The sequence below is a fragment of the Argentina silus genome (genome assembly GCF_951799395.1).
Source record: "Argentina silus genome assembly, chromosome: 4".
In the NCBI taxonomy this organism is placed as follows: domain Eukaryota; kingdom Metazoa; phylum Chordata; class Actinopteri; order Argentiniformes; family Argentinidae; genus Argentina; species Argentina silus.
In genome coordinates this window covers 2,784,930-2,807,894 of record NC_139658.1, presented here as the reverse complement: position 1 = coordinate 2,807,894, position 22,965 = coordinate 2,784,930, and the positions used below count along the sequence as shown (strand labels likewise).

Genomic DNA, 22,965 nt, shown 5'->3' with positions numbered 1-22,965 from the left:
AATATGAAAAATGAATAATATTTCCCATGAGTCCATTTATTTAGATCAGCTTCTTGTATCAAACTGTCCATACATGGACTATGGTGTGAGACCTTTCCACCAGGTGCGTGTAAGTCATTACAGAGTCACAACAACATTATCTCTAAATGCTGATTCTATTAATCTGGACACAAACAGAGCAGACAAAACTATATGTGGGTGAAATTACTGTGTCTCCTCCCTATGGCGGAAAGATATTGAAATTTAACTCCACAGACACAGGGGCCGATAGTGACTTCTGAAGGCGCTCCAGGTTTCCACAGATGTGGACAATATTAAAATTCTGTGGGGCTGCGGTGTTGTAGTTGTGTGCATTTATCTGGCTCAGCGATGAGGCTGTTACATCATGCTGCTCTCTCCCATTTCTTCTGGATCACTGGCTGCAGATTGAGCCCCAGACACTACAGCTACCATACTATGATAATCATCTTCCTCTTTCTTTCTTTCTTTCTTTCTTTCTTTCTTTCTTTCTTTCTTTCTTTCTTTCTTTCTCCCTCTCTCTATTGCTCTCTCTTTTATCAACAATCTATCCATTGCTCTGTTGCTTTCTCTCTCCTACTGTCTCTCTATCTTTCTCCCTCTCTATATATCTCTCTCTCTATCAGTGTGCAGATGAGTACTTCAGCCTCCTCTCCCACTGTTTTCCGTCTGTTCCAAACTCAATATCTCCCCACTGCTATTTCTAATCATAACGGACCTATTTTTTTGCTCCATCCTGAGGTAAAATGCATTCCAGGGTATGTGTGTGTGTGTGTGTGTGTGTGTGTGTGTGTGTGTGTGTGTGTGTGTGTGTGTGTGTGTGTGTGTGTGTCTGTGTGTGTGTGTGTGTGTGTGTGTGTGTGTGTGTGTGTATGTGTGTGTGTGTGTGTGTGTGTGTGTGTGTCTGTGTGTGTGTGTGTGTGTGTGTGTGTGTGTGTGTGTGTATGTATGTGTGTTCCAGGGTGTTTGGGTGTATTCCCTACTGGGGGAACAGACACATGCGGTGAAGTAATCCTCATATCTGAGAATATTGTCTATCTGCTTCAGACATGGCTGTCTCATTCCAAAATAAAATACTCAATATTTTCTCTTTTTTATCAAGCGTCTTTGCACACACAAGTAAACACACCGACACCTAGATATGGAGCTAAGGCAAGTGGACCACAAAAGTAAAGTTGTACTTAAGATAAAAACATCCACTACTTCAAATATCAGACTTTCCATTTTTGTTACCTCTGTACATAATCAAAAACACGACTCAAGCAAGACAGCAAGACAGTACTAAGCTGCTGTGGTCAACCGGATTGGTCAAAGGTCATCCACTCAGACAAAGTCTCGCTGTACCAGACGCTCCCTAACATCCACAGGCAATTCATTTCGGTTTCACCCCTCACTTTGGTGAAATGTCGGGGGGAAGGAAGTAACAAGGGGAGAATGGCTGATACCAGGGCCATTACCTGCTGTGGCCCTCTCTGTGGTATTGACTGACTGACTGCAGGGCTTAGAGATGGCGCTGGAGCTAAGGTACCATTACAGCACCATTGATCGGCCTGCACTTAAGTCCAATCCTCAGCCTGTTGCACCGACCATCGTCTCAGCCTCTCCGGGATCCAGTGACTCGGCCAGATGTGCGTGTGTCTTTGTGTTTTTATTCTTAGAGTTTGACGTGTATTTTTCGACCAACCTCCTCATTTTTCAGAAAAAAAAGCAAACATGAACTGGGTTACTTAGCATGTTTTATGTGTCGAAGCAAGTTCCCGGCAGCTCCAGGAAGTCTGGACCCGTGTCACCACATGCACGCACGCACGCACGAACGCACACACACACACATACACACACACACATACTTACACACATACACAAAACACTGGCATATACTGTATATAGTAACATAGCCTATGAATTATGCCATAGTTGAATGTGCTATTACAGTACAGAAAGTGGCCCATCCCTCAGCACATACTGTAGGTGGTAAAGGCCTCTTCAACTGAGGGAGGAAGAGATGGATCCCACCTTCTCCGTGCTTTATGATACGACAGACACAGACGCTAACAGGCTAATAAACATTAGCTTACCAATTCCAGTCTGCCCGCAGCCCCGTCTCAATCCCCGGCCCGGCCGTACACACAGTACCCTCCTCCGTCGTTCTTTACGAGCACGTCGTTTTTAAACCCTAGACACGCAACGTGGCCTAACATAGATCAGATCTCCGCTCCTTCTGCGCTCAGACAGACAGAGTCACGGCCCACACCATAAATCCAGTCCTCTCTAATAAAGCAATAAAAGGCCATTAAAAGTCAGAGTCCCTCAGGACCAAAGAGATGTGGATGGGAGACAGACAGTGGTTTTTAAACGCCATACCCTCAGTCAACACCTAACTCCCTTCCTTTACGTTCCTGCCTTAGAGCCCTGACACAAAGGAAAGAGTTGAGACTGTTACGTATGTCTTGGCTGCTGTCTCATTCATCTCCCTGTCAGTGATTGTATACTGAAGTAAGGTCATCTCAGCATACTCTTCATGTACTCAGTGTTCTCTTTCTTTCTGCCTGCCCATCCTTGAGAAACAGCTTTCCATCTATCCTTTCCTTCCTCGTCCTTTCTTTCTAAATCTCTTTCTCTTTCTCTCTCTGTCTCTCTCTGTCCCTCTCTCTCTCTCTCTCTCTCTCTCTCTCTCTCTCTCAGTCATTGGAGACAGCTCTGAAGTACTGTAACTACTTCTTTACCTCCACCTTTGTCATTGAAGCAGCCCTCAAGCTGATCGCCTTTGGCTTCCGACGTTTCTTCAAGGATAGGTAAATGACAGTTCCAGCTTTCTGTGCTTTGAGTCACCAGTAGAATACCAACATATCAATACAACAACAGCCTCCCTCATCTCATCTCCTCTATTTGTTCTCATCCCACAGAGGTGAAAGGATCAAAAGGTGGAGAAACTGTGAGAGCAGCGTTGGACAGAGAGCGCTGCAGTAATTATCCACAGCGTGATGAAAGATACAGAGTGTGTTCAACAATGAGTCACCCGTTCACTGATGTTCCAGCACCTTCCAGAGAGAGGGAGCAAGAGAGAGAGAGAGAGAGAGAGAGAGAGAGAGCAAGAGAGAGAGAGAGAGAGAGAGGGAGACTATTGCCGCAGGACCTCCCGGAGTCTATCGAGTCAAACTTCACAGCCAAGCAAAGCCAAACAAGGTTCTGACAGCAAATCGCCCGAGAGCCGTGCCCATTCATCGTGTTTTGTGTCCAAATTATGATTAATGGAAAATAAACAACCTTGATGTGTAGCCGGGGTTTGGTTGTCTATGTGTGCCGCCGCGGCCCCTCTGAAGTTGAAACTAATCCCAGGTCTTTAGCAATGAGGAATGCACTGGCCTCATTGTCTCCTCTACCCCAGCCTGGCTACGTGCTGAATGACCCTGCACCAGCCCAATCAATGGGACCCGTCTCATAGGGGGGAGGGGGAGGGGGGGCATCCTTGGGCCCTAACCCACCCTGCCCCTCAAACACACACACACACGTACAGTATAAACATACACACACACACATAACCACACACACACACACACACACATACACACACACACACATCACACATACAAAACCACACACACACACGCAGGGCCAGCATCCTGATTATTTCAGGGCCCTCTGCCGCTAATGACCAGGCTGGTGCCGGCGAGCACGTAATTATATTAATGACCAAACGTGCAACGCGTGCAAACTGGCGATCCAAGGAAAGAAAAAGTGAGAGGGAGAGAGAGGGAGACGAGAAGAGAGAGAGGGTAGAACATGGAGCTAGAGAGGGAAGGGGAATATAGAGGAGAAATAGAGAGGCTACAGAGAAGGAGACAGAGAGAGAGACAGGCTGGAGAGATGGAGGGAGAGAGAAAGAGGAGGAGAAGGAGCCTGATCAATTGTTCATTTTACAAAGTCACTGAGACGTGTCAGTAGTGTCAATAAGTGAATTAATTTGTCTGTGGGTCTCCAGAGCATGACACCGTATCGCTCTGTTCCCCCCGAGACGAGGGCCCTCTAACCCTCTCACTCACACACAATACAAACGCTAACACACACACACACACACACACACACACACACACATGCACACACACACAGAAAATACACTCACGCACCATGCCCACATTCACACACACACACACACGCACACACAAACTCATACACACAGACACTCATAGAAACATATGTACACACATTGAAAAGAAACTCAGATACACACTGTCTCCCACACACAGACACACAAATCAAATTATGTCTCATCCTCTTACCCCCCACCCTACCCACCCCCCCCAAGGAGGGCATTGTCCACTGATCCTGTGAGTGACATCAGTCCTCCTCAGAGAGTCCTCTGACCACTGGCAGCCTGATGCTCTCATTACAAACCCATCTCCTGAAACACACTGCCACAATACTAAGACACTCCTCTACTCCCCCTACTCCTGCCAACACACACACACACACACACACACACACACACACACACAACCTCTCATTACTCTCGCTCTCTCTTTCTCACACACACACATACACACACACACACACACGTACACACGTACACACACACACACACACACGTACACACACACACACACACACACACGAAAAACACACTCCACCCCCCATCTTCCCCTTTCAGGTTTTGAGTCCCACAAGGCTAAATCCGCTTCGCCCTCCAGGTTGCTGTGATGAATACCCTAGAGTCAGGCTGTAGACCTTCCACACAGAGGCCTCATGCTAGGGCCTACACTGGGAGTGTTTAATAATCTCTTTCACACTCACACACACCCGCGCACACACGCACGCACGCACACACACACACACACACACACACACACACACACACACACACACACACACACACACACTGTCACTCACGGTTACCAGCACATCTGCCAGCTGCCAGAAGAGAGCGAGCAAGGATGCTCAGACACACACACACACACACACAGACAGACACACACACATCAGCAGATTGCATCCAGGATGATATACTGCACCATAGGTAGGTGCTGTGTCTGTTCAATTACGATCATTACTATCGTTTAGGGGTGATTAGTCATGATCAGAATTAATCTTATCTATAGAGGAAAAGCTCTTGTGATCAATCAGCAAACCCAACTGTGAGAGAAAGGTATTCTGGTATTCTGGGCTGAACAGATTTAACTATTTGTATAACTATTATATCTTGATTAATAATATTAAATGTTCAGCTACACACACATTTGAACTAGATACATGTTATATTGTTATTTTGTTATCCAGTAGATAATTTGAACAACAAAACGACCACTGTCCACAGGAAATCGACTGCACAAATGTCACTTTTCTATTTTTTCGCGATAAATGACTGTTGTTCTCTCAGACGAGAGGTTCCAGCTTGAGCTGTCAATCAAACTCTCCCCTGTTAAATGGAATTAAACTCCATCTGAAATGGCCTGAGCTGAACAGCCATGCTGGAGACAAAAGAAAAAATGCACGCACTCACGGACACACACACACACACACACACACACACACATAAAGAACCCTTGGAGGCAGCGGAACCCAAGAAAGCCAGATGAGAACAACTCAACGGCCCATGGTGCAATCCCTCACCTCCCTCTGCTCTCCATCCATTCTCCGCCTGCCCTCCCTCCATTCTCCATCTCCCTCCATTACCCCTCTCTCTCTGTCCTCTAGTACTCCCCTTCCCCTTCCTCATTTTCACACACTACTTTTCCACTCTGTTACACACACCACACATTCTCATCTCCCTCACTGTATTACTGCAGCCTCCTGGGGCGCCACCTCTACAGAGAAGGAGGGGGGTAAAGGGTGAAAAGGATAGAGGGAGAATGAGAGGGAGGGAAAGAGGGAGGGGGGAGAAAGTGAGGGTATGCAGAGAGAGTGGAGGGATTCTTCTTCAATGGGATTCTTAGCTAATCGTTCCCTTAAGAGAGAGGTTGCCTTTGATTCACCATATCAAGAGCTTAATGGATTTCACTCAGTCACCACACGATCAGTCTTGTGTAGAGTTACCTGACTGCAGTACCCTTTGACCTTTACCCTGTGCCTGACCCTTCTTCTTGACAGGGGTCATGTCCTCTGATTGCTGGGGTCATGGTAAAGTCACAGAGACTACCTACAGCCTTCAACACAACAAAGGGTCTGCAGCCTAGCGCCCTACCCCAGGATGGGACACTGTTGTCTGGCTACCACTGCCACTGAACCGGGCCTCTGTGGATGCTCAGATGGAGAAGGTCAGGGCTTCAGTCAAGCTCCTGTGCTGCATTAGGCTGTGTTTGACTCCCTCCCTGCTCTCTGGAGTCTACAGTATGGAGAGACATGGAGAGGAGAGGATGAATAGCCATCAGGACCAATCTCACTTACAGATGAGAGGCCTCCCTCATTCCATCCCTCCCTCCATCCCTCCCTCCGTCTCCCTGCTGGCCGGATTTCTTCTCTCCGGATGGTGGAGCATCCATCAGAGGGCACACCAATGAATCTGCTAATACCAGTGAGAAGCTGATCTCAGATCTGTCGCACTACTCAGATAAACCTGTAATCCTTGTGTTATTCATCTTCTGTATCACACAGGAGTGGCCTCTCTCTCTCTATCACTCTCTCTCTCCCTCTTTCCTGCCTTGCTGCTCAGCCATGTACAGTACTCAAAGCACAAACGCACATTATACACTCCTCCACATTCACAATCCCTCAGCCTGAACAGCCCTATCTCTAGGATAAGACAGGAGTGGGTTATGCCATATATCCTAGTGGTGGTGGTGGTGGATGTGTGTGTGTGTGTGTGCGTGCGTGCGTGCGTGCGTGCGTGCGTGCGTGCGTGCGTGCGTGCGTGCGTGCGTGCGTGCGTGCGTGCGTGCGTGTTGGGGATGGTTAAGTGACAGGGGTGCCAGGTTTGAAAGAGTAATCTCCGTGGGATTAAAAGAGCTGCTCCTCTGTTAATGTGACTGTCAATGAGAATTAAGTTCCAAGCCGCTCCTCTCACTGTGGTCCTCTCTCACTCCTCTCTGTGATACTAATGACACAGGCTTCTGTGGAGTGCCACTATCGCACAGAAAAACAATGGGTAAATAATGACACTCTCTCAATATTGTACAAATTGCAGAAGAGAGGAGAGGAGAGGAGCGGAGAGGAGCAAAGAGGAGGGAGGGGTGGAGACAAGGATGACTAACAATTACAACACGATAGAGGCTGGGTCTCATTACTGCTCCCATTAACATGCACCAAGTCATTTTCCTCCTAGTGTGTGAGTATGTGTGTGAGTGTGTGGGTGTGTGTGTGTGTGTGTGGGTGTGGGTGGGTGTGTGTGTGTGTGTGTGTGTGTGTGTGTGTGTGTGTGTGTGTGTGTGTGTGTGTGTGAGAGAGAGAGAGAGAGAGTACATTTCTCCATAATACTGTATCCCCTTGCATTTGTGCACACTCATAAGGATTTATCTGTATACACATTAAACCCCTTACTTACGAATAGAGCACTCAGCAGCGCATTTCCGCCAAGCGCGCTGTGCTCACTGTCTATTCCCACCCGATCAGGATCCATGCGAAGCGATTAGAAGCCCGTGAAAAGAGCCAGATCAGCGGATCAGCTTTGCGGACCACTCAATAGGTGCTAAGCAGCACAGAGCCCCGACCGATCGCTTATTTAACCTCGCAGTGAACACTGCATCAATCTCACCTCAATCTTCTTCCCCAGGCACCCTATGCCCTCACTGCGAACACAGCCAAAGGACAGTGGATGGTATTCGGATGAAGTTCTCTTGTTTTAATTCAAGGCATAATATGGCAATTCCATGTAAGCATTTATATTCAGCAATACACAAGCATGAGTCACTTTCTTCATCAAAAATGTAGGATTACTTTTGTTTAATTCCTGTCATTTCTTTTCAAATCGTCTTTCAACGGGGGTGGTCAATTGGCAGATTGGCTACCCTAGAACATCAAAGTTATTTACTGCAATGAAAAATGGTCCACCTTCTAAAACCAAAGCCTTCTCCTGACCCTGGTAGGCTACCTATTTCATCATAGCCATGCACCAGCAGTCAGGGAGCAAACACGAATTTAAATCAAGGCGATCTATACAAATCAATGGAATGAATTAAGAATTTAAAAACATCCCCTTACCCAAATCTATAAAGCCGATGGAATACTCATTGGTGATCGCATAGGAATCCAGCTTAGCACGTTGTATTGTATGTTACTTTTTCTTCACTCCACTGAATCTGGTTTCCGACTACAGGGCAATCCTTCAAGCCGCCTGTCCATCTCCCGGAGCCGGCCACTCAGGCGGGCAGCGGTGGGGGGCTACAGCCGAGCCGAGCGACCACCGCTCCCGTGCCGGGTTTTCTGTCTGGATATCGACTGGGTCCTTCCTCAGTTATCTCACCGTGTCCCATTACAGAATGAACCAAACGAAGACAGTGGCAAAAGAAGACAGACGGAAAAAAAACTCACCAAAAGTGAATAAATCCAAATAAGCGACTACTGACTAATGTTTTCTAAATGTTCCACACAAGTTAATTGTGTTATTGACAAAGATCCCCCTCCGACTGTAGTCAGACGGATTCGTAAGTCGCTGGAGAGATGCGAGAGTGATGGTGATGGTAGAACGATAGTTGCGCTCCCCGCGCTGCTCCCGAGCTGGGATCGATTTGACAGGAGAAACGCGAGGCTGTCTCCCCCATTCCGAACACGTGCGCTACACCCGCCCCATTTGCCATCTCTCAAGTACACGCTCAGTGATGTCATAGTTTACAAGTAGCCAACTGAGGGTTTTGCTCTAATGACGGCAACTATAGTCCTAGGAGAAACCCCGAAAGAAGATGACGCAAAGTTGAGAGCGATACAAAAGTCATTTGTTTTAGTCGGTGTTGCATGTGTTTCAGACGGGGGCAATATTTGTAGGCCTGGTCCCCTAATGGTTTTTGACAGATTGGCAGGTGCTTAACTGTCGACCGATTGAATCGATTACACTTAGCATCACATAATAGGCCAACTCGCTCCCACACTTCGATCATATTACAAATGGTGTATAGATATCGATACTTGATTCTGTGCCCATCTGTAAGCGCGTTGGTGTAAACCTAAACCCATACGATGATGTTAAGCCGAATTTAATCACCTCCGCCTCGCTGATATGCTCCAAGAGGTACCCTATCAAATATATGATCCCTGGAATATTCTAGTAAGGGTTTTTGTGATGGAAATCTTTCAGTGAACAACAATAAATTGCCATTACAGTTTGCGGTTGATTGCTTTGCGCAGCATGTGTAGTCATTAGGCTTTGAAGAGGTAGATCTCTGCTAACTACCCAATGTTTGGAGGATCCAAAAGGCTACGTTCAGATATTTCTGACATGTCAGGGATTCGAGGGCATAACATATGAGGGCCTTCTTGCCTTACAGCCTCACTCACTATACACAACTGCCAACCTGCCTGTATCGCTACGTTGATCGAACATGATGGAAATACATAGGCCTATTGCAATGGAGGAAGCTGCATACGATTTGCATTTGGTGAGGAGAAGTTAGAATAACATACGTATGTTTGAGTGAGTGTGCTCTTATAAAGCACGTGGCTTGTCCCGATGCAATTCAGCCAGTACATTCAATCTCTCCTGGCGACTACTTTCCAACATCGAGCACACTTTCCCTGCCCCAGACATTTATCTAATAAAATATTTACCACAAACAACCTCGAGAAGCTCCGTGCTGGACTCTTTATGACTTGGTTTAAGAGAGCCGGCGGCTAGAATGTGAGCTGTAATGCTAGGTTGCAGTCGGAGCAGTACCTCTCAGCTTTAAACATATCACACAGTTTCATATCTCGAGGCGCAATGGATGGCATTTTCAGTCCCACTCATGGAGATTTGTGAGAATGTATAAGTTATCCAGTGAACTAGTTTTAGGCCTACGTTTATTCAACACTTCCAGGCACTTTCCACAGACAAATAAATATTTGTTGCACGTGAGGTAGCCTACATAGGCCTAGATCTAGTCTAAAAACTTTAGTGGGGGAAATTGCACGCTAATGCTGCAGTATTGCCTCACTCTTTACATGATTCAATCTGAACAGAGGTTTGTTGGCTACTTGCTCCAATACAGGTGACTTGAGGAGGACATGAGTTAAGTACCAGGAACAAGGGCAGGAACGCTCGATATGATTTCAGGACCATGGATAGTTCCCGTGTGGCCGACTTCAAATTCGCTGCTCTCTGTATTGGCACCATTTCAGATGGCCCGCCAAAAGTAGTTGCTTCTGAAATTGCTATAAGTGTGAAATTAAAGACCTGAAAAAAAAGACATTATAAAAGTATGTTGGATTAAACGTGTGTGATTATAGGGACATGAACCCGAGTTCATCAAAGTCTTTTTTGTTAATATTATTTAATCAAAGGCACTTGTATATCTCATCTATCTTCCGCAAACGGCCGGCTTGTATTGGACCAAACCAAATCAAGAAAAAAAACACTTTACTGGGCATTAAGGTATGAGGCTAAATGGTGTGAAATTAAATGTACGCCACCTGACTCGGTGCATTGAGCAATTATTGTAACCTATTCTATCTATGAAAGCTTTCCAAAGTTGTTGACCCGAAATGGCATGTTAGAGTTTTAGAGAGAGCTAATATTGCTGAATGGGTAAGATTCGAGTATAAAGGGAATGGCGTCTCGTGTGTCAGAGACATAGGTTATAGGATCCCCTCCGGGACTATTTCCCCCCATAATCGTTGCCTCAGGGAGAAAAACATTAGGCCTATGGAGATATCTGGTCATAACTTGAAGAATATTTCTTCCCACTGAATCAATACTTCCACATTTATCCCTGAAAGACAATGTTTTCCTGCTTTGCCTGTAGAAGTGGCGAGGTAAGATGAGCGCACTGTAATTGATTTCTCGCTGTTCAGTGGTGAGAAATATTTGCTTTATCAGATAAATTAGATTAGGCCGAGTTGATACATAATGGATAGTGTGCACAAAGACAACAGGAAATTGATAACAGAGGAGGAAGATGATGAAAACCAAATCACATTTACAGCCTGGGACAAGCTCCAGAACATGATAGACAATCGTCGCTTGCTCAAACGCTGGCACGACAAGAAATAGTCATGAGCCTACAGTAACTTAGCTTTATTTAGCCTTTGCCTTGCATTGCAGCATGAGGCCAGCTCTTGAAAGCGCAGCATGTATAACTGCGGTGATCTTGATGTCTGAATCACTGGCTCAGATGTGCTCTAATGACTTTACGCACAGCACACATCCGCGTGATTAAGGTATAGGCTCGCTTTGAAGAAGGATTCCGGCGCCTTGCATTTCTCAAGCTAATTTCCTCACCCCATAAGGCGCGTACTGGGGGCGGCAGAAAGAGAAGTAATTCAACACTCCACTCAGTGGAGACACACACTATTACTTCTAACGCGACAAAATAAGGCCACCCAGCAGCCCTGTCACAAAGCACTACGTGGGACACCGACAGGTAAGATCCCGAAGTCACTGTCATGAGCATAACGTGTAGGCTTAATCGCTAACGAGTGTTGAGAGAGAGTCTTCTGCGCAGTGAGACCATAACTCACCCAGCACATGCACTAATTACACAGTAAGCGCGCATACACTGCGCACCTACAGCCAGTTGGATATCACCACGAATCCAGAGAGAGCACACACACACACACACACACACACACACACACACACACACACACACACACCTTTCGGCGTTTAACTTTGTCACAACCGTTTTCTCCTCGGATGCATGGAGATGAAAAAGTCAAGATCTTACTTGGCTGTCCATTTGAGTCACTACATATGGTGAGAAGAGGAGGTGTAGAAAAGCCGTAGCTTGGCATCGATTTAGAGCTGCCATGAAGGTTAATGAGAGTCGACATCTTAGTTTCTCTGCTTTTGTTTTCCCTACATGGAGATTCTTCATTTCTTTAAGAGGTCACTTGCTGTAACCCGACCAGGGCCATAAATAGTGCCCATCCCAGACAGCCCCGGTGTCTGTCAATACTGGGTAGGATCAGACACACCATCCGCAAAGACAGGCTCAGATATTAGAGCTTTGCCGTGGCAGTGGTTGGCATACAGTGGCACACTACTGCTGACTACTCTGAAAACATACGTATCACCATGTTTTTTTTAACAACAATGAATTGATTTATACTAAGATCCATTGACGAGCAACAGATCCAGATTTCAGTGAATATCAACTGAGAGCTGCATCAGTCTCACGCCAATCATATCAGCCCCCTTTATCAATATGGTACTCTATTTCTCCATGGGCCAATAAACGTTGTGATACATGTGTGGTGTTATACAGCCATCTAGCGGTCAAAATGCGTCACTGTTAGCGCAGACTTGGTGGTTTTCGAGGTCACCCAGATTTATGGCGGTGACAGTGAAAATTGAACTAGTGCCCTTTCGTGGTGAGCCGTTCCTCCACAGCCCTGAGCTAACTAAAATAATGAAACCCACAGCGAAGGTCTGTCTAAGATCAGCTAGAATATCGGATAGGCTCTTGAGAGTTTATTTTTTATGTTCTAGGTCACATTTCAGAAGATGATTGATTAAAATTAAGATGAATACAAGCACAGTTGCTTATAATGACAAAAACGACAGACGAACAGAATTCTCAGCACTATGGAAAATATTTATTTCAAAATATTCCATGGAATATAAAATGAGTAAAAGTCTTTCAAAACATGGACCAAAAGGTCTGACTCAAGTTGAACTTTTTTCCCTCATAAATAATACATCCAGCTTTAGAAGAGGCAAAACAAACAAACAAAATTATATTCAGAAGTCTTGAAATACAAATACTGTGCATTGCATCAGATAACATACATTCATTCCTGTTCTGCCAAGTTCACTGTTTCTGTAGTGATATTCAAACAAACTATAAAAGATAATTCAAAAATGATAACACTTTAGTTACATCCCAACATGACAACAACACTACATTGAAATGAAAGCCTCATAGGAGCACACACTTTTTTAAAGCAATGTTGATATATCACTGTCATAACTTACATGTCATAATATACATGTGGCTATACATGTGACATGTTGTAAGATGTGTGTATATGAACCATTCTTTAACAAGGAGAACAGTAGGATGTTTATGCAAACTTCTTTTTACAAAGCCCTTTAATTTTCCATCACAGCAAGAGCCAGAAATATATTTCACAGCTGAGGTGAAAATACAAATGTAGTGTGACCCACCTGCTTTGAGTGCCTTCGTACGCACGCACACATGCACGCACCAACATGTCTGGGTATAACAGTAGGTGTCATTCCCTTCCCTTTTATGGTGAACATTTTTGTTCAGTCTGATGTCAATATAGTGTAGCATGAGCATCATAAGAGTATGTCAAATAACTGCATCTAAAAACCACCAGCCGTCTCTACAGAGCTCTGACCGATTGTCAACAAATATGGACAGGAGTCATTAGTTACCCGTGATAACATCAAATAAATTAATTGTTAAAAAAGCACTTTTTGAGGTAAAAGTGATATTTAGAGTCAAAGATGGCTGTGTTTAAGTCCTGTGTGTTACTCCTCCTAAGCAAGTTCTTAGGTCCTTCCTCAGGCCTACAGTTCGTCACGGCTGGGGCGGAGCTGCCACTTGCGGTGCTGCAGGACGTAGTCAACTGCTTCCAGTACTAGCCTCATAAACTCTTCTATGTCGAAGGAGTAGTTGGTAAACTTAGGATGCTCCCCAAGGGTGGGATGGTGACCCTGAGTGAAGTAGAGAGAGAGAGAGAGAGGGGGGGGGGGGGGGGGGAGGAGTGAGAGAGAGAGAGAGAGAGAGAGAGAGAGGGAGAGAGAGAGAGGGAAGGAAGGGGGGAAGGAGAGAGGTAGAGAGGGAGGGAGGGAGGAGAGAGAGTTTTCAGGTTGTTTCAGACATCTCATTTCACTCTATATCTGATATGGATATAATAACAATGATAATAATAATAATTTGAAAAATATAATAATAATACATTTATTTGGAAAGTGCTTTTCTAGAAACTCAAAGACACTTTACATCATGGAAAACAAAGAGAAAAATAAACTAAAATAAACTAAATAGAAGCTAGATGAATCAAATATTAAAAGCTATTTTAAAAAAGGTGGGTCTTAAGAGAGCATTTGAAGGAGGACAGAGTCGGAGCGTCCCTGAGCTCCCTGAGGAGAGCATTCCGGATTTGGACCAATCCATGCAGTGTGGACTGAAAGCTTCCAGATGAGTATGTTTTTATGAATGCAGCAGGTATGTGTGTGTCTGTGTGTGTGTGTGTGTGTGTGTGTGTGTGTGTGTGTGTGTGTGTGTGTGTGTGTGTGTGTGTGTGTGTGTGTGTGTGTGTGTACTACTACTGGAGTCCGATGAGTGTGGTGATAAATGCAGTAGCTACAGGTGAGCATTAGTAAGGTCTCTCTGGGGACCTGGACCAGTGAGTTAGGTGGTGGAGGTGGTGGAGGAGGTGGAGGTGGTGGAGGAGGTGGCTACAGCAGTGGTGGAGTTTCCCTACCTTGTCCTGTGGGAGCACTTTGTCCCTTTTCTGCCAAGTCACGTATCGGATCCCCCGCAGCCGAGCCAGATCTCGATAGCAGCTCTCATCTTGACAGTTATATCTGTGGAGAACAGATGCAGACACTTTATCTCCTGTTCTCTCTCTCTCTCTCTCTCTCTCTCTCTCTCTCTCTCTCTCTCTCTCTCACACACACACTCACTCACACTCACTCACTCACTCACACATTCTCACTCTCTGTGTGCTCCTCCCAGCCCTGCCCGGCATGATGAACGCCTGGTTAATTAGGCTGTATTTCACCGTCACGCCACACAGCTAAGGGCTAACAGAGCACAGCATGCAGCCAGACTCCCATCACAATCATGCACGGACTCATTCAACACACAGGAGGGCCCTGCACTGGTCTCCCCATTATACACCATCCATAGAGGATGGGAGAGGGGACAAGGAGAGACAGATAGAGGAACAACGAGGTAGGTAATTGGACAGACTGAGAGAATAAATTAGTGACAGACAGACACGGAGACACACACACACACACACACACACACACACACACACACACACACACACACACATAGATAATTAAGATAGACCGAAAAACAGACACACACAGACAGACACAAACATAGGACAGATGGACCCCACAGAGCCATACTGTGGACACACACAAACAGCAGTCTCACTCACAGCTCAAAGATGACGGCCCAGTCAGGGAGGAAAAGCAGGTGAGTAAGCCCTGCCCCATGCATCCCGATGAAGATGTCAGAGTTATAGGTAACCTTGAGCTGCTCCAGGAATGGAAAGTCCCTACACACACACACAGACAGACAGACAAAGAGAAGTCACACACTCTGCTCCACCACGCAATACTTATGCTTAGTATATCTTCTTCTACCTGAACTTATCCACTACATTCAGTTACCCTACAAATGTTAGACAAAAAACGAATACAGGTTGACTTAATTCTCATACTAATGCTTTCCATCCTAAAAACGATATCATCTACTGTGTCAACATTGACTCCACTCTCTAATCCTTGCCATGTATTTTGTTAAGCAACTCCTTACTCTAGTTTCTCCTTTGCTGCTATCTTCCAGCAGCACCACATCATTTATCCACAATGACTCGCTGTTGGTATACCAGCCATGTCAAAATAACACAAACACTGTTTCACTCACTTGTATTTGTAGTCCACCACTTTGACCTCCAGTAAAGGCACAGTCTTCAGGGCGTTAACAAGCTGCAGGAGCACAGTAAGATGCACTCTTTGATCAATGAGAGCCCAAACAAATATGGACACTGACTGTATAAATCAGAGGAATTTTACTCCAGCAGTTTATAGCAAATAAGATTTTAAATGGCCATTTAAGAGTGTGCAGCAGTAAATCAATGGAGCAGGACGGAGAACGAGGGAGAGAGGGAGGGCAGGAAGACGGGGAGGGAGGGAGGGAGAGAGGGAAAAATAAAGAATGAGGGAGGGAAGAAAGGAGGGGGGGGGGGGTGGGCAGAGAGAGAGTGCTGGACTCACCTCATGAAGGTTTAATATCCTTCGGTAGTATGTGCTCCGTGCCAAGAAGGTGAGGCGAATCCGCCCCTCCTGAAACCAGGAATACAAACACTGATCAATCAACCTGGGTCTAGGACAAATTACATCTATACTTGGTGGGGAGACAGTCATGATATTGACTGTGTGACTTGTATACCTAATACGATGCAGTAAGAGCAATTTTGAAAAACCGTAACGTCATCCATAAGATGAATAGGCAAAGGCAGGAGTAATTTATTATCTATGATGCAGTCAATCACCATCACATATTATTAGGACCAACAGCATGACTTTACATATTTCAGCCTTTCACTCTTTTAAGTGATAATGGAGCTACAGGTCTTGGGTTGGGATAAGAGCCAGCATATCTTACACTGCATCTCCATCTAGTGGCTAAAAGTGTTATTATACTTCCTACCAGTGTCTGCTTTCCAGAATAATGGCTTCGTGCTGTCTGGTGTGAAAAGACTACATTTAGGCTGAAATTTAGACTGAAAAATGTCTGTATTTAGACTGAACTCTTTGGGCTAACGGTTGAACTGATATGATTAGCTCCTCTAAAAGCAGTCATATTATTCTATGGATGGCTATGAAAGGGCTCTGGCTGTGCATACAGAGAGCTGATAGGATGATGAGGAGAGCACAATAGAGGAGAGAGGCACAGTGTCTCTCTGTGCCATTAATCTGCTGGATGAAAGGAGGAGGCAGAGAGGAGGTCAGGGCCAGGGCAGACCTTTTCATTCAGCGCCCAGGCACTATCGCTAGCACCACCATCTCACTGGGAAGCATATTTAGCATATTTTCAGCATCAGCCATGAATACGGAATGAGCTGCATTGTGGAGGCGCCTCCGACTTCAGCGGTTGTAAAGATACAGTGAAGTGCTTTTAGTCTTCGGTCATAAAGATGTGTAAAGGATGTGTGTGAATTATGGACCTCAAAGGTATGTGGGTGTGTGCATGTAGTATAGTGAGAAAAGATGAGAGACGATGGGGTGGTGTGTCTGTGTGTGTTTGTGTGTGTTTGTGTGTGTGTGTGTGTGTGTGTGTGTGTGTGTGTGTGTCTGTGTGTGTGTGTGTGTGTGTGTGTGTGTCTGTGTGTGTGTGTGTGTGTGTGTGTGTGTGTGTGTGTGTGTGTGTGTGTGTGTGTGTGTGTGAGTGTCCAGAGTGGTCAGTATTCCCCACCTTGGGCCCCTCCTGTGGAACATTGAGTCTATGTAGGACATGCTGGGAGAAAGCCCTGAACATCCCCTCACTGTGGCAGTCAGATATCTGCATTAACACAACAAAGAAATCCATCAGTTTCATCTGGATGAGTCTCTGACACACATTCACACACACCTATACTGTACACACACACACACACACACACACACACACACACACACACACACACACACACACACACACACACACAAACACATTGTGTGAAATTGGTATTTTGATAGAAATTTGCCAATTCCAAACATATTCCATACAAACTGTAAGAAACACATGATATATATCCATGCATATCACAGGTCAGTGATTCCATCTCATATGCCAAATCTCAGCAGTCATATAAGCACATGAATATAAACATGATATAAGCAGCAGAGAGCAATCAGAAGCTTCAGATATGAGGCTAACCTATCAATATTTTACTCCTCAAGGCTGGCCTCCAAGACCTAAATATTTACATGATATCTTTACACAAATCTCCTTGAAATTATAATTTAAATAACATAAGCGCCGGCCTTTCTGAATGCATCAAACATCAATGTTTGACCCTAAATTGCATGTTACGACCAAACAGGATATCAAAGCATGCAGGAAGGATATATCAAGAAATGATATAGAGCTTTGTGATCAAATTAATAAATAACCTGAACTGACTAAGGCTGGGGCATCCTGAGCACTTCAAAGACATTCCATTTTCATAATATCCACACACATCCTATCACTGTATATCAATTACATAGAGAGAGATAGGACACCTACCAGAGGAGTGTTGTAGAACAGCCCATATCTCATCCTAGGGAGCAGGGAGAAATAGGCGTCTTTGAAACACACCTTAAAAAAATTTAACAGATACCCAAGATTATTATACAACCATATGCAGTTTTTAATATACACACGTATACACACGCGCGCACACACGCACATATACACTTTTACAGATTGTTTTCTTAACACCTACCCTTTTAGAGTCGAAGGTTTTAAGATGAATAATGTCATATTCAGAGAAGGCCTTCCATGTTTCACTGAACAGATCCCCATATCCATAAAAACTCTGAAAAGTACAAACATCATAAGTGAGAATTATGAGATGACACTGATATACATTTGATTTGTGTAACAGTAACAAACAGCAAATATGTGAAAAAGCATGAGTCACCTTCACTAAACTAACTGAACTTCTTCAACTACAGCCTTCTTATATTTCATGTAACATCTGTTACATCTATAATATAAGTCTGTTATAAAAGTCTGTTTTTGTATTCAACGTTTGTGTTTCTTATCACGGTATTCTCAGGACAGGCACCTGTTTTGCTAGGCATGCTCTGTTGTGTTGTTTGACAGATGAAAGGCCCTTGCTTTCCTTCTCTCTGTCAGTTTTTCTCTCCCTCCCTTTCTTTCTTTATTCTTTCCTTCTCCTCCAAAAGCAGTAGGGGGAACAATGGGCAGGATAAGGTTTCCCATAAATCATTCTGTTTTTCACCCGGTGCTTCCCCTTGATTCCCCTCCGCACGCAAACGTATATGTGAGTAAGTTGTAAAATGAGAACTACAGCTCCGACATACATACTAGGCTGATAAACAACCACAGTTTTGCTTCCTTTTCATATGGCTAACAAATCACCAAACCCTGAAAGCAGACGCTATAGACAGGAAAACTACCTCAATGCCACCTGAACTAATGCTTCACAGGGAAGCTTTGCACAGAGTATTCTTTATTCACAGACCTGAACATACTGGATAAATTAAAACAAATAATGCTGTAGCTCAACTCAGCCATCATTATATTGCTCACACCTATCCAGTCCTATCAGATTTGTGAAATGGATGTTGGCCGCAGGGTACTGACCGTGTCCCACATGACAATGTTGATGTCTCGGCTGAAGGAGTTGTTGATGTGCTGGGAGATGTACAGGTTTACAAAGTCACAGAAGTGATGGTACATATTCACCCCTGCCAAAAAGCCACAGTCAAGTTGTTCTGTCTCATACAGCATCAGTGCTTGTGTCAGTCACTCACTATACATAGACAGCTATATAGCATGTACACATAACTTGAAAATACAGTCTAGGTGCTTGTTCATGAATATGGCTACACACAGAGGTCAAATGAGTTCTTTATCATTATTGTAGTGAAAGACCCCTCCCACCTGCATCTAGTTTCATGAACACAGTGGGCTTCTCAATGATGAGGTCACAGTGCCCCTCCTCTGTGGGGTGGTAGTCGAGCTCTGTGTACATCTGCAGCTCAGCATACCTTCAGCAGGAACACATGTATTTAAGTGTTTCAAGAAACCTTAAGAGGAACAATGCAGCACTGTAGTGTGATGCGGAGCTGCTAAAACAAGTAGAGCAGTGACAAGGTCTTGGTGTCTCACCAGGACTGTAGAGGACTCTTATGTTGTCCCTCTGCTGCCAGCGCTCTCTTATCCAGGCTGCAGTGTCCCCCAATCTCTCCTTCCTGGAGGAAGTCCTCCATATACCTGAAAACAAAACAAGGTTGAGTTTCAGATCCACCTCCCCGAGGCCTCATCCCTTATCAGGTGTACTGACCTTTCGTGACCCCGACGAGAGTTCCGCAGGTCCAGGTACAGGTTAGTCGCCCTACAAAACCTGGTGTAGCTGCTACATTTCAGTGATGAGTCCGCCTGAGGATACAACTGTACCATTTAGCAATCTCTAGAATTTAGATAACCAGCCAACATTAACAAAACATGGTATTTGTGTTATCTGTGTTATTTGTGGACCACACCCATCAATTCAGGGAAATTCTGTAATGACTCATCATTACTTTATTGTGATTCAACGGATATTTACAAAGAGGCTGTTTCTGTTATTCTGTTTACTATTGTGCAACTGAGGGGAACTGAGGGAAAGGCTTACAGGACTGGAGGCCTTGCACAGGGTCTTCATCTCACTGAGGCGTTCCCTGACGTAGCCAAAGTCTGCTTGTTTCCAGAACAGATCCTGGGCTGCCTCCACTGAGCTGGCCCTGAGAGAGAGAGAAAGAGAGAGAGAGAGAGAGAGAGAGAGAGAGAGAGAGAGAGAGAAAGCACTATTAGGCCAACTGTTTGGGAGAAATGAATGAGACATACAGTGTCCTGCATAAGTAATGGGACAGTGAATAACTTTTTCTTCGTTTGGCTCTACACTCCAAACGTTTGGATTTTAATTCAAACTATGAGGTTAAAGTAGAAGTGTTGTAATCAGAAATTCCAACACTTTTTATGCTTAGTCCACCTATTACAGGGTACCTAAAAGTGATGGGACAATTGTCTTGTGCAGTCATAACAGAGCTATAATGTCTAGTATTGATTCTAGGCTTTGCCTTTGGAGTCTGCTATTGGTGTTGGTGTCTGTCAACATGAGGACCAAAGAGACATCAATGAAAGTCAGGGAAGCAATTATGAGGCTGAAATATCAGAAATCAATCAATCAGAAACATAGCCAAAACCTAAAACCTACCAAAATCAACAATTTGGAACATGATTAAAAGGAAAGAAAGCACTGGTGAGCTCAAATAGGGGGACTATGTCTAAAAAGTGTTGACATTTCTGAATGGTGAAACCAGTATGTACACAAATACCATCAAAGAAAAGCTGAGAATCTCTTTAACATCATAGTAACTGTTTGATTTCAAATCCAAACTTATGGAGTGTAGAGCCAAAAGAAAAAAAATGTTTCACTGTCCCATTAATTACGCAGGGCATTATATTCAATGTCTTATTCATAAACATACAAATTGTACTTGTGTCACAAAGAACAGAAAAAAAATTCCACTAAGTGAATGCAATGAGCGGTATTGTACCATCCTGAGTCAAGCTTGGTGCAGACAGGATAGCCAAAGCGGTTGCCTGGGGCACAGTTCTTCTCATAGCCCCAACAGGCTGACACATCCAGCAGAGCATCCTGTTGTTAAAACATGAGAGGAGGGGTGGGACACTTACAGATGTGTTAACACACACTTGGACAACCCATTGGAAAGACCCAACTATAAACATACAATACACCCCAGCTTGACACATAAAGAAAAAGCTGTAAGCTGTGGAGATTCTTAAGCTTAAACTCTAAGCTTTTGACACTCCAAAGAGGTTGCCTTGAGCTACATTGCTTAAAGAGATTTACTTTGCCAACATTTCTACTGAGCTCAAGAGTTAAAATAAGCTTACTGCCCTGTGAACATGAACAGGCAGAACTGTGGAGCTGTAGAAGAGAGAAAATAATAAGCCTAACCCATAATAATGCAGTAATAACACAATATCTCACTCACCCTAGAAAACCATTCAAAGTGCATATCTTACTTTAAAAGGGCAGAGCGGGTCCTCCAGGCAGAACTTGGCCACTCTCTCGTTGTTACGTAGGAAGTAGGGGATATGCTCCGGTGGTAGTGAGAGACTGCTGTAGTTCAGTGGTGGTTTGTGGCTGGTGTTCCCAGCCTCCTCAGCAGTAACCACAGTGTAAGTACAAACCATGGCCAGCGCTACCAGCAGCAGCATAGTCAGAGCCACACAAACACATGAGAGAGTCGGACTGGTTCTCAGCACACACTAGACTCTGCAGAAGAGAAAGAGAGTCTGTAATCTATGGTAAGGGATGGATACCGCAGTTTACAAGCATGTGGGTATGTGCTAGTGTGGGAAGCTGCCTTGAGGCGGATCTCAACTCCATATAGGAGAGGTCCTGTTGCAGGAAATATTAGTGACCCTTTTCCTACCATTGTTTGAGCAATCATGGCTGGGATAGGGGAAATTAACATCAAAAACAAGTATGGGTCCAGACCTGCATGACATGTGATTCATGAGAATGCACACAGCTATCCAGGAAAGGGCAGGCTATAATGTTAGAATATATTGTCAATGCATAATATTTATGCTGATCCAACCACAATGTTCATCTAATTCAACTAAATATGTACTACTACTTGATTAGTACTATATTGTAGGCATATATGCCACACAGAGAGCTTTTACTTTGTATCCACACCATACTCTGTACTTGAAAATGAGCCAAATATCTGTGTGTGGGAAATTCCACAAGCCAATCTTCGGAGCGCCCGTTATTCTCTTGTTGTTAGAATAGCCTTGTTCAGAGTGTACAATGCAAACGTCTGTTTAACATAAGGTACTTATGACAGGCGTTTTCGCAGTCCAAGTCTGTTCCCTAAAGCTGTCACAGTTGAATTTGTGTGTAAGATTTCATCTGTAGGCTATAGGAATAACGATTACCATAACCGCTTCAGAGAGCAACAATGGCACCAATCGTATCAATAAACACCGACAATAAAAGACCATCATTTAAAGATCAATTGGCAGCTTTCCCTCGCTCTCTCTTCTGTGAGTGTCATACAATGAATATTAATACCACTGCCCAGACATCTAAGCTTGCAACATTCTTGGTGGCACCGCTTTTTCTGGTAGAACTGAGAAAGAGCGTTCCAAGTGGAAAGGAGGCATGCATTAATTATCTATGACCAGCGAACTCCCCAAAACCCATTTAGATAATAGCCACAACAATTATGTTATCGGAAGGCTAAACCATTCAATCCGTAGCCTAAACCTGATGCTTACCTTCTTGTGCAAACTAAAATGTTGAAGGACAAGGTCGCCATAACACCGGAAACCTTCCGCCGGCATGCAATATATTATTAGTCACAAGGTGGAGTTGTAGACAGGG

General features: G+C 44.5%; 1 protein-coding gene across 1 annotated transcript; it reads right to left on the bottom strand.

The window, feature by feature from the left end:
- Positions 1-12,655: 12,655 nt before the first annotated feature.
- Positions 12,656-22,939, bottom strand: eogt (EGF domain-specific O-linked N-acetylglucosamine (GlcNAc) transferase). The gene is made up of 16 exons (XM_083668211.1): positions 22,860-22,939; positions 21,594-21,846; positions 21,101-21,201; positions 20,176-20,284; positions 19,846-19,940; positions 19,671-19,775; positions 19,443-19,549; positions 19,143-19,246; positions 18,256-18,348; positions 18,057-18,128; positions 17,262-17,348; positions 16,061-16,129; positions 15,711-15,772; positions 15,220-15,339; positions 14,530-14,632; positions 12,656-13,756 (listed from the first exon to the last, which is right to left on the bottom strand). Exons 2-16 carry the CDS (start codon positions 21,786-21,788, stop codon positions 13,610-13,612), a joined length of 1,569 nt encoding a protein of 522 aa, XP_083524337.1. The 5' UTR covers positions 21,789-21,846; positions 22,860-22,939; the 3' UTR covers positions 12,656-13,609.
- Positions 22,940-22,965: the final 26 nt, after the last annotated feature.